This window comes from Phragmites australis, chromosome 9 (genome assembly GCF_958298935.1).
Source record: "Phragmites australis chromosome 9, lpPhrAust1.1, whole genome shotgun sequence".
NCBI classification, from domain to species: Eukaryota; Viridiplantae; Streptophyta; class Magnoliopsida; order Poales; family Poaceae; genus Phragmites; species Phragmites australis.
In genome coordinates this window covers 5,094,081-5,106,768 of record NC_084929.1, presented here as the reverse complement: position 1 = coordinate 5,106,768, position 12,688 = coordinate 5,094,081, and the positions used below count along the sequence as shown (strand labels likewise).

Here is a 12,688-nt window from a genome sequence, read left to right as displayed (position 1 = left end):
GTTGGCTCTCACTACTACTCCATGTTAGATCCTCTCGTAAGAGCTAAGCTATCTAGTCGAATAACTCCTCGATTCTTACCATTAAAGCTCTCCACACACCAATGTGTCTCCCATCATGCACATTCGGATCTTCAATAAAATAGTACATCGCCACTCTAGCATGGGTCACTCCTCCCACTTACAATGTTTGCAACTGCTTCATAAACTTAGTTGAAAGGTCTCACAAGACTCACCGCCACCGAGCCATTTAAGTGTAGGCAAATACTAAGAGTAACAAAGTATAGATCACTTACTTGATCTAACTCTAGACTAATCGCTTAGCTAGATACACACGACCTAAACTAGCACTAGCCAAGTTATTAATCTTGAGTTAATTGCATTGATCTTCAATATCTTCATTTTGGTGGCAAGAGCTCTCAAATTTGTGTGGCAACACTCCCTTTAGCTCCAGCTACATTCAAATGGCAGGGGTGAAGTATTTATAGGATTAACTCTAAAAACTAGCTGTTAAAAAAATCTATCCAAAAATCCAATCAACATATGAAACGCACAGTATGATATAGTGACTGGCATCATATGATACGGTGGCCCCCTTCCAATGATCAGAAATTCAACTGTTAGGGCCTATCAGTATCTCACCATATGATCACCATATGATACAGTAACCTACCATATGATACGGTGACCTTTAATCTTCAAGTGGCCACTCTCTACAAACATAGTGTTGTGAGCACCGTCTTATTCCGCTGTATGATATGGTGACTCTCACCATATGGTACGATGACTTGATCTCCTCGGACACCACTTTAACAAACTCCTTGTCTCGTGGTACAGCGACATCATCGTATGATATAATGACCTATTTTTCAAAGAAGACTTGTCCAATTCAAACTAACTCAAGTCGTGGTTCTTCATCTGATCTATTAGAGTTAGCCAAACAATAGATCACATGTCTAAACAATAGATCCGCATATCTTCATGAAATTTTTCTTTAACCTTGATGTTCATCTCTTTGAGAAGTTCAAGATAGTGGATACTGAGGGAGGGAGAGAGAGGAGGAATGTGGAGGCTAGGGAGATTAGATCGGAAGGCACGGTTGCACTCCATGTGGGTTTAACAGGGAAGGATAATGTGTAGGATCGGTTTTTTTAAACTAAATATTTCAAAAGTTATTATTAATCAAAGTTTTAAAATTTTGATCGATTTTTTTTAAAACGATATGTATATGTAACACACCACGAATGCCGCAGAAAAGCCTAAAATCGTGTCTCCAATTCTATTGCGCCTAACCCTTGGTCCTCCTGGATGCATCGGCCCGCCTAACCACCCCACGCCCCCAACAAGGGCCAAGACAGCGACTTTAGCTCTCGATCGCCTAATTCCCCACGTTTTTTTTAGGGAATAATTCCCCACGTTGAGCACGCGCGTTGCACGCAGCCAGCTCGGTTCCAGTGCTCCACAGCCATGCATCGCCCTCGTCCCGCACGTGCTGCATTCCTGCAACGCGAAGGTCACTCGTGCTCCTATCCTGGTCGGCGCTCGTATATATATGGACTGCACACTGACAAGAACGAACTCGATCACAAGCCACGACTCGATCTCGTTATCTCGTACCTGCTCTGCTGCAAGAAAGCTAGAGAGAGAGAGAGAGAGAGAGAGAGAGAGAGAGAGAGAGAGAGAGCTACTGCGGGATGGCGGCGGGAAAGAAGCTCCGGAAGCCGTACACGATCACGAGGCCGCGGGAGAAGTGGACCGCCGACGAGCACGACCGCTTCCTCCACGCCCTGCTGCTGTGAGCACCGCCCTCACTCATTTCACATAGCTAGCTCAGCTCACTTCTGGACCTGCCTTTGATCCGATCGATCTTCCAGAATTCAGCTTACCGATCGACGAGACACTCACACGCCCTCCTTGTTTGGTTTGCAGGTTTGGCCGCGATTGGAAAAGGATCGAGCAGCTCGTCGTCACCAAGACGGCCACGCAGATACGCAGCCACGCCCAGAAGTATTTCCTCAAGGCTCAGAAGCTAGGCCTCGCGATGGCGCTGCCGCCGCCTCACCCTCGCCGTGCCCCCGTGCTTCCACGGCCACCCAGCTACCAAGACAACGCCGCTGCTGGTATGCCGCCGCCGCAGTGGTCATCCTCCGCAGCTCCGCCGCCGATGAACTCCATCGGCTGCACGGTTCCCTCCGGCGTGCAGCAGAGCGCGGACTGGGCGTGCGCCTCAGCTGGAGCTCGCTGGCCAGGCTGCAATGGCGAACCAAGTGAAGCCTGGATTGCTGACGCCATGTTCCAGGACGAGGACGAGACGATCCAGCTTCCGTTGTCGCCAGGCACTGACTACTGAACTATCACGTCACGTGCGGTTTCACCTGCTACGGTGATTGCGGGGTTTGTAGCTGGAAATTGATCTGCTTCTTGCTGCAGACGATCTGCGCTTCGCTCAGGTGTACAGGTTCGTCGGCGACGTCTTCGGCTCCGGCGCGCCGCGGCCGGTGGAGGCGCAGCTGCAGAGACTGCAGGAGGGCATGGATCCCGTCGTCGTCGAGGCGGTAAGCACCAGCTAGTTCCTCAGCCGTCCATCAGTACTGCAGCATCCTGTAACCATGCATGTCTTGGTCTAATCTGATGCATACATGTGCATGTTGCTAGCAGCCTTATCATCAGTTCTGTTCCCTGGCTAATTTGTTCTCTGTTGCTTAATTCTGAGCAGATATTACTGGTGCTAAGGAATCTTGAAGACAACATATGTGCTTAGGACTTTACCATGACATGGTTTCTTGACGGAGAATAAGTGGCACAGAATTGCAGGTCCATGTTAAGAGAATGAGTTGTACACGGTATCTGCATGACATCGTAACCATGTCAGTTTGGTTATTGTGTGAGATCTGCATGTTGGTTGCAGTTTGTTATAATCTGAGCTTGCCGTGTATAAATACAACAGCCTGCCCTCCTATTGCGGTGTGGCTTTCTCTCTAATTCTCTTTCATGGTATCCAGAGCCTCTCTTCTACCCAATGTTGACAACTAGTGCCAACACCTCTTCAACGGCGACGTCGTCCATCGTCTCTTCCACCGCATGCCTCCTTCCCACGCCCTCATTTGGGCACTTGGTGAATGTCAATCTCACGCGTGATAATTATCTCCTTTGGCAAACACATATGTTGCCGTATCTCAGGGGGCAACAACTCCTGGGATCTGTAGATGGTTTGCTCCCGGTGCCGCTAGAAACCATGGAGCAGAAGGTCATAGAAGAAACACGACGAGTTCCCAATCTAGAGTACAAGTCATGGATCATGCAAGATGAGTTAGTGCTCAGTACCCTCATTGCATCTCTATCTACTTAAGTTCTCTCCCAGATGTTGTTCATGTCCTCTGCAGTGGAGGTCTGGGCAGCACTACGACTTCAATATCCATCATCAGCTTGCAATGGTGTGCAAAAGCAACCTGTCCATGGCCGACTACTTCAACAACAAGGTCAAAGGGTATGCTGATGCGTTGGCGGCGGCTAGACAACCAGTCAAGGAAGATGAACTGGTGACGTACATCCTGACAGGGCTCGACAGTGAATATGATCCGCTTGTTACATCGATTATGATGCAGGCGGACTCGCTTGGGCCTGATGATCTTTATGCTCACATGCTGAGCTATGAGGTTGGACAACAACAACATAATGTGCAAGTCGACCTCTCTGGCCCATCGGCTAATGTGCTTGTCGGAGGATTAACTCCTGTCGCAGGGATCCCGAGAGACTCCTTTTTAGAGATTCGACCGGGGGATGATCCTGAATAAGTTCGTCGGAGAAATAAATGGAAGTAGAAATAAATGCAACGGCCGGTGGTGGGGGATGATCGACTTAGTGCAAAGGGAAGTAAATGCACCGGAGTTTAGACAGGTTCGGGCCGCACGGGGGCGTAATACCCTACTCCTGTATGGATGCAATAACTTTCCCTGAGGGGGATCCCTCAGGGATATATCTGGTTACAAGGATATACTGTCTACTAAGAGCTTGAGGCTCCTTGTTCTAGCTCTGCTCAGGCTTGCTTGCGATGTTTTCGCCTGGGTGTGGCACGGTCGACGGCTTGGGCTTGTCTCTTTTTTGTTTGTTCTCTCCTCCGATGTTTCGATGTTTCGATCGTTTTTTCGATTGTTTTCTTCTCTCTGTATGCCGATCCTTTTATGCACTCGCCGGCCGCAACATACCCGAACGGGAAGGAAGGGGCACAAGTTCCAAGACGCCACGACTGAGAAAGGCGTCATCATTTCCTCTGGACGAAGTGACAGGGGCGGTGGAAAAACGCGGCGCGCATCCGGTCACTCGTCACTGTGGACGCCCTGGCGACGAGCGCCGTTGAGAGGGCCCACCGAGCAGCCACAGAGGCACCCAGCGTGCCCGCCCTGTCTTGTTCCTCTGCCACGGCAGGGCGGCAGGCGGAACGTCTTGATCCTGGCAACATTATCCCGAGATACACCGGATGATACGGGACGGGACCCGTGTAATTAATGGCCCCACGCCTCCCTGCCAAAGCATGGCAGGGACTGACATTGCGGCGGGAGCAGTTGGGAATGTCAGGCCGCGCACGCCCATTAAATGCGGCCTTGGACCTCTTGACTGGTTGACACCTCATCGGCGGGCCCCTCGGGGGCCCTTCTGGATCGTCGGGGCACCGAGTACTCGGGGGGTACTGTTCATCTCCCTGAGCACTCTCGCACGAACCTTCGGGGAACCGAGTGCTCGGGGGCTGCCACGTGCAACCCCGAGTACTTTTGCACTGACCCTTCGGGGAACCGAGTGCTCGGGGGCTGCCACGTGCAACCCCGGGCACTATCTCTCGAGCACTTTCGCACTGACCCTCGGGGAACCGGGTGCTCAGGGGCTGCCGCGTGCAACCCCGAGCACTCTCTCCCGAGCACTTTCGCACTGACCCTCGGGGGCTGCCGCACGCAGCCCCCCGAGCGCTCTCTCCCGGAACTTAGCTCTTCTGATCGTCGGGGGACTAGGGTGCTCGGGGGCGACCGGGCACCTCCCCGAGCACTTTCTTCCCGGTACTTGGGCTCTGCGGTTCATCGGGGAACTGGGGTGCTCGGGGACCAGAGGTTGTGGCCCCGAGCACCTTCTCCCGGAACTTAGATTTTCCTCATCCCGCAGGAGGGACCTCGCGGGATGGTGACGCGTGGCGGACGGCTGGCCTGGCCTCGGGACTCAGGGACCCCCGGTTCCTGATACACCGACAGTGCTGCCCGAGGACGCGGAAGGAACAGAGGTGGTGGACACGGTGGCAACCATGGACGACACGCCTCTGGAACAACAATGCTGGTAGTGATGGTTCCTGGAGCAACGGTGACAAGGTGTGGCACCAGCTCTGTGGAAGAACAAATCATAATGCGCCCAGATGCTACTACCATTTTGACCACTCGTTCCAACCCGGTGGTGACAACAGAGTCACTGTTGTTGCCACAACAGGGTACATCGTCGACCCAGCATGGTACATGGACTCCGGTGCAACCGACCATATCACCGGAGAGCTCGACAAGATGACAATGTGCGAGAAGTATCATGGCAAGGACCAAGTTCATGCAGTGAATGGATCAGGTATGCTCATAGCTCATGTCAGTCAATCATGCATCACCACTCCTAAACGTACTTTACATCTCAATGATGTCTTACATGTACCACACACCACAAAAAAATCTTCTTTCCGTTCATAAACTTGCTTCTGACAACAATATCTACTTTGAGTTTCACCCAAAGTATTTTCTTATCAAGGACCGAGCAATGACGAAAGTTCTTCTTCACGGTACCAGTAGAGGTGGACTCTATCCTTTACTCCCACGTGATGTTCATCATGTCAAAGAAGCCTTGCCAGTAGCCAAGTTTGATCAACGCTTGTGGCATCGCTAGTTGGGGCACCCCTCTGACCAAGTAGTGCAGCAAGTAGTTAGTAGCAATAATCTTCCATGTGTTAGGGATTCGAATAAAGCTCTAGTATGTGATACTTGTCAACAGGCTAAGAGCTATCAATTGCCATATTTGCATTCATCTCATGTTTCCTTATTACCATTAGAACTTGTACACTTTGATGTTTGGGGTCCCGCCATCACCTCTGTGAATGGCAATAAATACTATGTTTCCTTCATTGATGATTTTAGTAGATTTACTTGGATTTATGTCTTGAAGCACAAGTCCGATGTTGAACGTGTCTTTATTCAATTCCAAGCACATGTTGAACGATTGCTGAATAGGAAAATTGTGTGTATGCAAACTGACTGGGGAGGCGAGTACCAAAAGCTACATCCCTTCTTTAATCATCACGGCATAGTCCATCATGTCTCTTGCCCCCACACTCATAAGCAAAATGGGCTAGATGAGTGGAAACATCGTTACATTGTAGAGGTCAGCCTATCCCTCCTCGCACAAGCATCCATGCCTCTACTGTTTTGGGACGAGGCATTCCAAATAGCTTGTTCTCTTATCAATCACCTACCCAGCAAGACTACCCAGTCTAAAACTCCCATGGGAAAACTATTCGATCACAAACCTGACTATCATCTGCTCAAGGCATTTGGCTGTGCCTGCTGGCCACACCTTTGACCATATAATGATCGAAAGTTTCAATTTCAGTCACAAAGGTGTGTGTTTCTGGGCTACAGTAGCATACACAAGGATTACGATTGTCTTCTCCCCTCTATTGGGCGCATTTACGTCTCACGTGATGTGATATTTGATGAAAATATATTTCCTTTCTATGAAACCAATCCGTCACCTACCACACCTATCAGTGAACATGTTCTTATTTTACCAATTCCATCCTTCTCTATTCCTCAGCCCAATACGGATGGAGGGGGTGATACTGATCACATGACCTCTGAGCATATCACTTCTATTTCTACTGCTAACAGACCTGATGCTTGTGTGGAGGCTCCTAGTGTTGTGCAGGATACAGGCGGAATCACTAAGTCAGTAATTCTGACGAAGCCAATGTTGACGACTCTGCGCCACTTGTTGTTGAACAACCTGGTCTCAATCCAGTATGAGAAGGAGGTACTGGACAGCAGGCTCCAGCGATTCAACAAGTCCCTACATCAGACAATGCACACCCTATGCACACCAGGCTTCGTGACAACATTATAGTACCCAAGAAGTACACAGATGGTACAATACCCTATGGAATTCCCAGGCGACAGCAAGCACATCTTTGTATAGTGGAACATGCAGATCATCTTGAAGCAGTGCAAGATGTAAATTGGAAACATGCTATGGATCATGAATATGAAGCATTATAGAAGAATCACACGTGGCAGCTAGTTCCATACTAGCATGGAATAAATTTTATTGATTCTAAATGGGTGTTCAAGCTGAAATGAAAGGCAGATGGGTCAATTGACAGATACAAGGCATGGCTAGTTGAAGAAGGTTTCAAGCAATGTCATGGTGTGGATTATGATGACACTTTTAGCCCTGTGGTGAAGCCAATCACAATCTGACTCATGCTGTCCTTGGCAGTTTCTAGAGGTTGGAGCTTGAGGCAACTAGATGTCTAGAACATGTTCCTCCATGGCGTTCTAGAAGAGAAGGTGTATATGAAACAACTTCCTAGGTGTGTTAGTAAAGAATTTTTGAACTACATATGCAAGCTCAACAAGGCTATATATGGGTTGAAACAAGCGCCGAGAGAGCATGGTTTTCCAAGCTCAGTTCCAAATTACAAGATCTTGGCTTCACTGCATCGAAAGCAAATATGTCACTGTTTATATACGGGAAAGGAACTATGATGATTTATTTTTTTGATCTACGTTGATGACATAATTGTCACAAGTTCATCAGATAGTGCTATGAGTGAGTTAATCTGCAATTTGAAAACCAAGTTTGCTATCAAAGATCTTGGTGAGCTACACTATTTTTTGGGCATTCAAGTTCAGAAGGAAGCTGATGGGATTATTTTGACACAGTCCAAATATGTATATGATGTGCTGCAACGAGTTGAAATGGAGAAGTGCAGGCTGATGAACACTCCTCTCTCAACTACTGAGAAGCTTTCCAAGTCAGAAGGGGAACTGTTAAGTCAGCCAGATGCAACTAAGTATCGTAACATAGTGGGAGCGCTACAATATTTGACGTTAACTTGACCAGATATTTCCTTTTCCGTAAATAAGGTGTGCCAATTTATGCAGTCACCCACAACACAACACTGGATAGCAGTGAAGTGAATCCTTTGATATCTGAAAGGAACTACAACAATAGGATTGAAGATACATTGCTCGGCATCAACTCTGCTCAGTGCCTTTTTAGATGTGAACTGGGCCGGCTGTCTCGATGATCGGCGGTCCACAAATGGGTTCGCAGTATTCTTTGGTGAGATGTTGATCTCGTGGTGCTCGCGCAAACAAGCCACGGTTTCTCAGTCAAGTACCGAGGTTGAATATAAAGCCCTTGCAAACATCACAGTAGAAGTAATCTGGGTTCAAACGCTATTGGGTGAGCTTGGTATATTTCAGCCTTGAGCACCATGCCTCTGGTGCGTCAATTTAGGTGCAACATACCTTTTGACCAATCCAGTATTCCACGCTAGAACCAAGCACATAGAAGTTGACTTCCATTTTGTGCGAGAGTGAGTTGCTCAGAAGGCGCTGGAAATTCGATTTATTCCATCTAAAGATCAGCTTGCCGATGGGTTTACTAAACCACTACCTGTCCAAGCTTTGATGAAGTTACAACACAATCTCAATTTGCTATCACCTGGTTGAGACTGAGGAGGTGTGTTAAGAGAATGAGTTGTACATGGTAGAATCGTAACCATGTCAGTTTGGTTGTTGCATGAGATCCTGCATGTTGGTTGCAGTTCGTTGTAATCTGAGCTTGTCGTGTATAAATACAACAGCCTGCCCTCATGTTGAGGTGTGGTTTCCTCTCCAATTCTCTTTCAGTCCACATGTCCTGGTGCACATATGTCTAATATCATCTGTCTATTTTTTTCCACCTGATATTCATCCACATGTTGATTCTCTAACATACCCATGATTTTTTCACATATACCTCTTTAGTCTAAATCTCAAGACAAATGAACAGTCTTATAAAGCATGCGTGGACAAATGCTAGTGGATTTTTCCTACCCTAACATGGTGACATGCAGAACTAAGCAGCATTATATATTGTTCACTTCAGAGATAGGTTGTACTTGTAGTATAGTTGTGTATATGTAATAAACTTGATTTGCATGTTTTAGCCAGCTTTGAAACTAGATTAGGTGTTCAACAAGTGTACTCACTACTCACAAGGCAATCACGTGGATGTACACAATTCTTGGGCTATATTTTTAGTTTGTTAATTTCTTGAAGCTATAGTTCTTAGAGTTAGTTTCTTGTAAAAACTTGTGAAAGGGAACCCATTTCTTGGTTGAAATATATTCTTGTCCTTGCAGAGATCTAACATGCTAGGGACTTTTTTTGAAGTCACACTTGTGTTTTAGGGTGTAATATTTCATGCTTAAGGGAGCACGTCGAATGATGCTACGATAAGTGATTGTCTGGTTTATGTCCTATATAACACTTAACAATGTGTTCAAAAATTTGATCACATCAAATTGTTGGTCTAAGGTTTAGCCTAATTTTAGCAAAAAGTAAAAGATATAAAGGCATGCTTTAGCATAATAAAAATTTATCATTAAATTACTTGCCTGACCTCCAAATCTTTTTCGGCAGCTCCGAATGAGAATTAACCTTTTGAAAAGAAAAAAACATGTTGAATGCAAGTTGTGTTCTCAAGTTGTCAACACTTATGTCCCTATTTTTTTTTCTTGGGACGTATCTAAGTGTTGAAAACAAATTGTTGCAATGGTGCTTGTATATGTTTGCAAGCGGTGTTTCGATTTGTTGAAAGCAGTACCTGAAAATAGTGCACAATTTAAATATTGGTGCAACAATGGCACATCATTTTGTTGACTTGCTCAAAGGATACAACTCTTGACTTGCTCTAAATCTCAACTTTACTCTAACCGATGGAAAGTACTTTGGCAGTACAGTAACAATACCTTTGTTCTCAAATTGTAAGTTGAGCGGTTTTGAGATTCCGCGCAACTTAATTAGAGTCTGTTTGGTAGAATTCCAGCTCTTGGATTCTTGTACAATCTGGAGTTTGCAAGCTCAAATATATGGATTTTAATACTTTTGTTTTTAACTTAAAATGTGAACAAGATGACTCATCCAAATACCTCTGATCTACTTACAGCTCCAGCTCAACAAATTTTTAGAGCTAAGGATACACAACTCTAAGAATTCGTAAAGTTGGATATGTCCCAAACAAGCCTTGATTGCTTGATATATCAATTTGCTAGAAATGGACTCAAAGATATTTTAGCATGGTTTTGACCTAGTATTGGCAAAAGAAGTTGCCGCACCATATAGTTCTAGTCGTGGGCATTAACACTGATGTTTCACACCGTAGAACCATTTGTGATGAGTTTAACACAGATGGTTTTCAGGAACAATCAGTGATGTTGTCAAATATAGTGTTTTCTGTAGTAGCACTACTTATGTTGAATAAGAGGTTATAATTGCCTTTTTTCAATTATGTATTATGGATATTTTTAGAGAATAGGAGGGGTAAGCCTCTACTGGTTATATAATATAAGAGAAAAAAGGTTTTTATACAAAAAATAAAGGAAGCGAAAGAAAAAAGAAAAAAAGAGAGTAAAAACAGATTAAGCGATTTGATTAAAAATCACGAATTACTGGGAAATAACTTATTTTCGCATGATGGATGAACATGTCGAATTCATGCTTGAACTTTCCTCACTGTCCAGATACTCCAGCACATCAATAACATCTACAAGAAAGAGACTGCAAGAGTATCTCTGAAGTATACCAAGATATTCATGGGTTCCACTTGCCGGGGCACTTGCAATCCAACTACGTTCCACTGCCAGCATTCCTGCACAAAAGAAGCAATGTAGGAAAAACGATGATCTACAATCTCTTCAGCTTGATTAGCGCAGAGCACACAATCACAAGATTGCAAGTTCATGTTCTTTCGGCGAAGGAGTTCCCGAGTATTCAACCTGTCCCTGAACAATAACCAGAAGAATACTGTTGGATATTAGCAATAATCATTTGGTGGGAAAAAAAATTTAACTAGAGAGGAATCACTCAATGTCAGAATAATTAATGTATCATGTGGAAATGGAGACAGAAGAAACACAGTATACACAGTATTCGGGTTACACTCGTAGCGGTGATCCCGCCGGGCAAGAGAAAAGAGAGCGGTGATCCCGCCGGACATCTCGCCGGACATCTCGTCGGCAGCCGTTTTGGGTCGTCCTCGATCTGGATTGCCGCCGTTCTGGGTCGTCCTTCCTCGTCCTCGGCCGTTCTTGCTCGACCCCCCCCCCCCCGCCCCGCCCTGTGGTCTACGCGCGTTCGCGGCGATCACGCACTTCCGCCCCTCCGCGGGCGCGCCCGTGCGTCGATCATGCAAATGATGAACTAACATTTCTAGGCGGTGCAAACCACGGCCCTGAAATCGGCTTCCGGAATCAATTTGATGGATGGAGTTTCTTCTTCCTCTAATCTGGCGACGTGTGATACTGGCGGTTGTTCCCCTTCGGCCGCAGATATCATACGTGCTGCTCGGTTGGCTGGTTTCTCCGAGGATGAGATCGTCCGAGCTGAAAGAGACGTTGAAGGTCCGCTTGCTGTTCGGATCGTCGAGACAGTAGCAAACCAACTCATCGCTGAAAGCGTGTTCTCGGACGGGGGAGCTGCTCATCGGAAGGATGGATTATCCCCAGATCTTTTATCCAAGGATGTTCCTTCTCTGGGTTTTTCGTCGAGACATTCCAGGACTCATGGATGTCGGGGGAGAGGCCGTGGCTGGCTTATGCGGCCATGGAAAGGGCCGTTGCCAAAATCGCGTCCCCGACCGGTGGTAGTCTTTGGTGAGTTCTTGCCGGCAAAGCTGAAGTCTGAGATCTCTTCCGAACGTCTAAATATTGATTGCCTTAGTGAATTCTCTGTTGGCAAGGATCCCGGTCAGAGATTAATTAGTGGATCGGCTACGGATGTTTCCTCTTTTGAGGCGTCTCACAAGGAAAGATTAGGGAGAAATTGGAAGGATGTGTTTGGTGACATATGGGAAAGAAATGGCTCCATTACAGGACGTTCTTCTCCGTCAGAACCATCTGGGCCAGTTCCACACCATCGTCGTGAGCTGAGGGGTTCTCGGAAGACGTATGCGCAGGTGCTCATGGCCGGACGCGAGGAGGATCAATTCCCTGGCCAGAAGGCTGGTGGATCCAAAGGTGCCTCCCATGTTTCCTCGTCGGTGCAGAACAAAGCAGTCAATATTCTTTTTGGTTGAGGAACTGCTCTTCATTCGTCGGCTTCGATCTTCAATTCCCTCTCCTCCGCCAATGCGGCTGGTGCTGTTGGTGGCTTCGGTGGAAAAGCAGGTCTTGGCTCCGGACAATTTGGCCCTTTCTCTTTTGGAGCTCATGTACAACATGCGTCAGCTGCAGGGTTTCTTAATCGTGCACGTGGTTCTGGCCGAGGACGTGGTAGAACTCAGTCTGCTCTTCCGTCCTCATCAACTGATGTTCCATCCTGGATGAATAAGTGTGCGGCTCCATCTTCTTCGTTGCAGACATCTGATGCTCTGGATGGTTCAGAAAAACTGAAAAAACCTTATTGCTTCCGGT

General features: G+C 46.8%; 1 protein-coding gene and 1 non-coding gene across 2 annotated transcripts; both read left to right on the top strand.

Moving 5' to 3' along the window:
- The first annotated feature begins 1,561 nt into the window (after positions 1-1,561).
- LOC133928512 (protein REVEILLE 6-like) lies at positions 1,562-2,842 on the top strand. The gene is made up of 4 exons (XM_062374860.1): positions 1,562-1,792; positions 1,927-2,333; positions 2,428-2,552; positions 2,714-2,842. The coding sequence occupies exons 1-4, from the start codon at positions 1,692-1,694 to the stop codon at positions 2,756-2,758; spliced, it is 678 nt and encodes a 225-aa protein (XP_062230844.1). The 5' UTR covers positions 1,562-1,691; the 3' UTR covers positions 2,759-2,842.
- Positions 2,843-3,515: 673 nt separating this feature from the next.
- LOC133929971 (small nucleolar RNA Z247) lies at positions 3,516-3,654 on the top strand. Its single transcript, XR_009911692.1, has one exon. It is a non-coding gene; the product is annotated as a small nucleolar RNA Z247 (small nucleolar RNA).
- Positions 3,655-12,688: the final 9,034 nt, after the last annotated feature.

What these genes read in the sequence shown, in the direction of transcription:
- LOC133928512 (XM_062374860.1), top strand. Translation starts at nt 1,692, where the DNA reads ATGGCGGCGGGAAAGAAGCTCCGGAAGCCGTACACGATCACGAGGCCG. An exon ending in TTCCTCCACGCCCTGCTGCT is followed by an intron (nt 1,793 to 1,926) that starts GTGAGCACCGCC and finishes TTTGGTTTGCAG; the next exon opens with GTTTGGCCGCGATTGGAAAA. An exon ending in CCAGCTTCCGTTGTCGCCAG is followed by an intron (nt 2,334 to 2,427) that starts GCACTGACTACT and finishes TTCTTGCTGCAG; the next exon opens with ACGATCTGCGCTTCGCTCAG.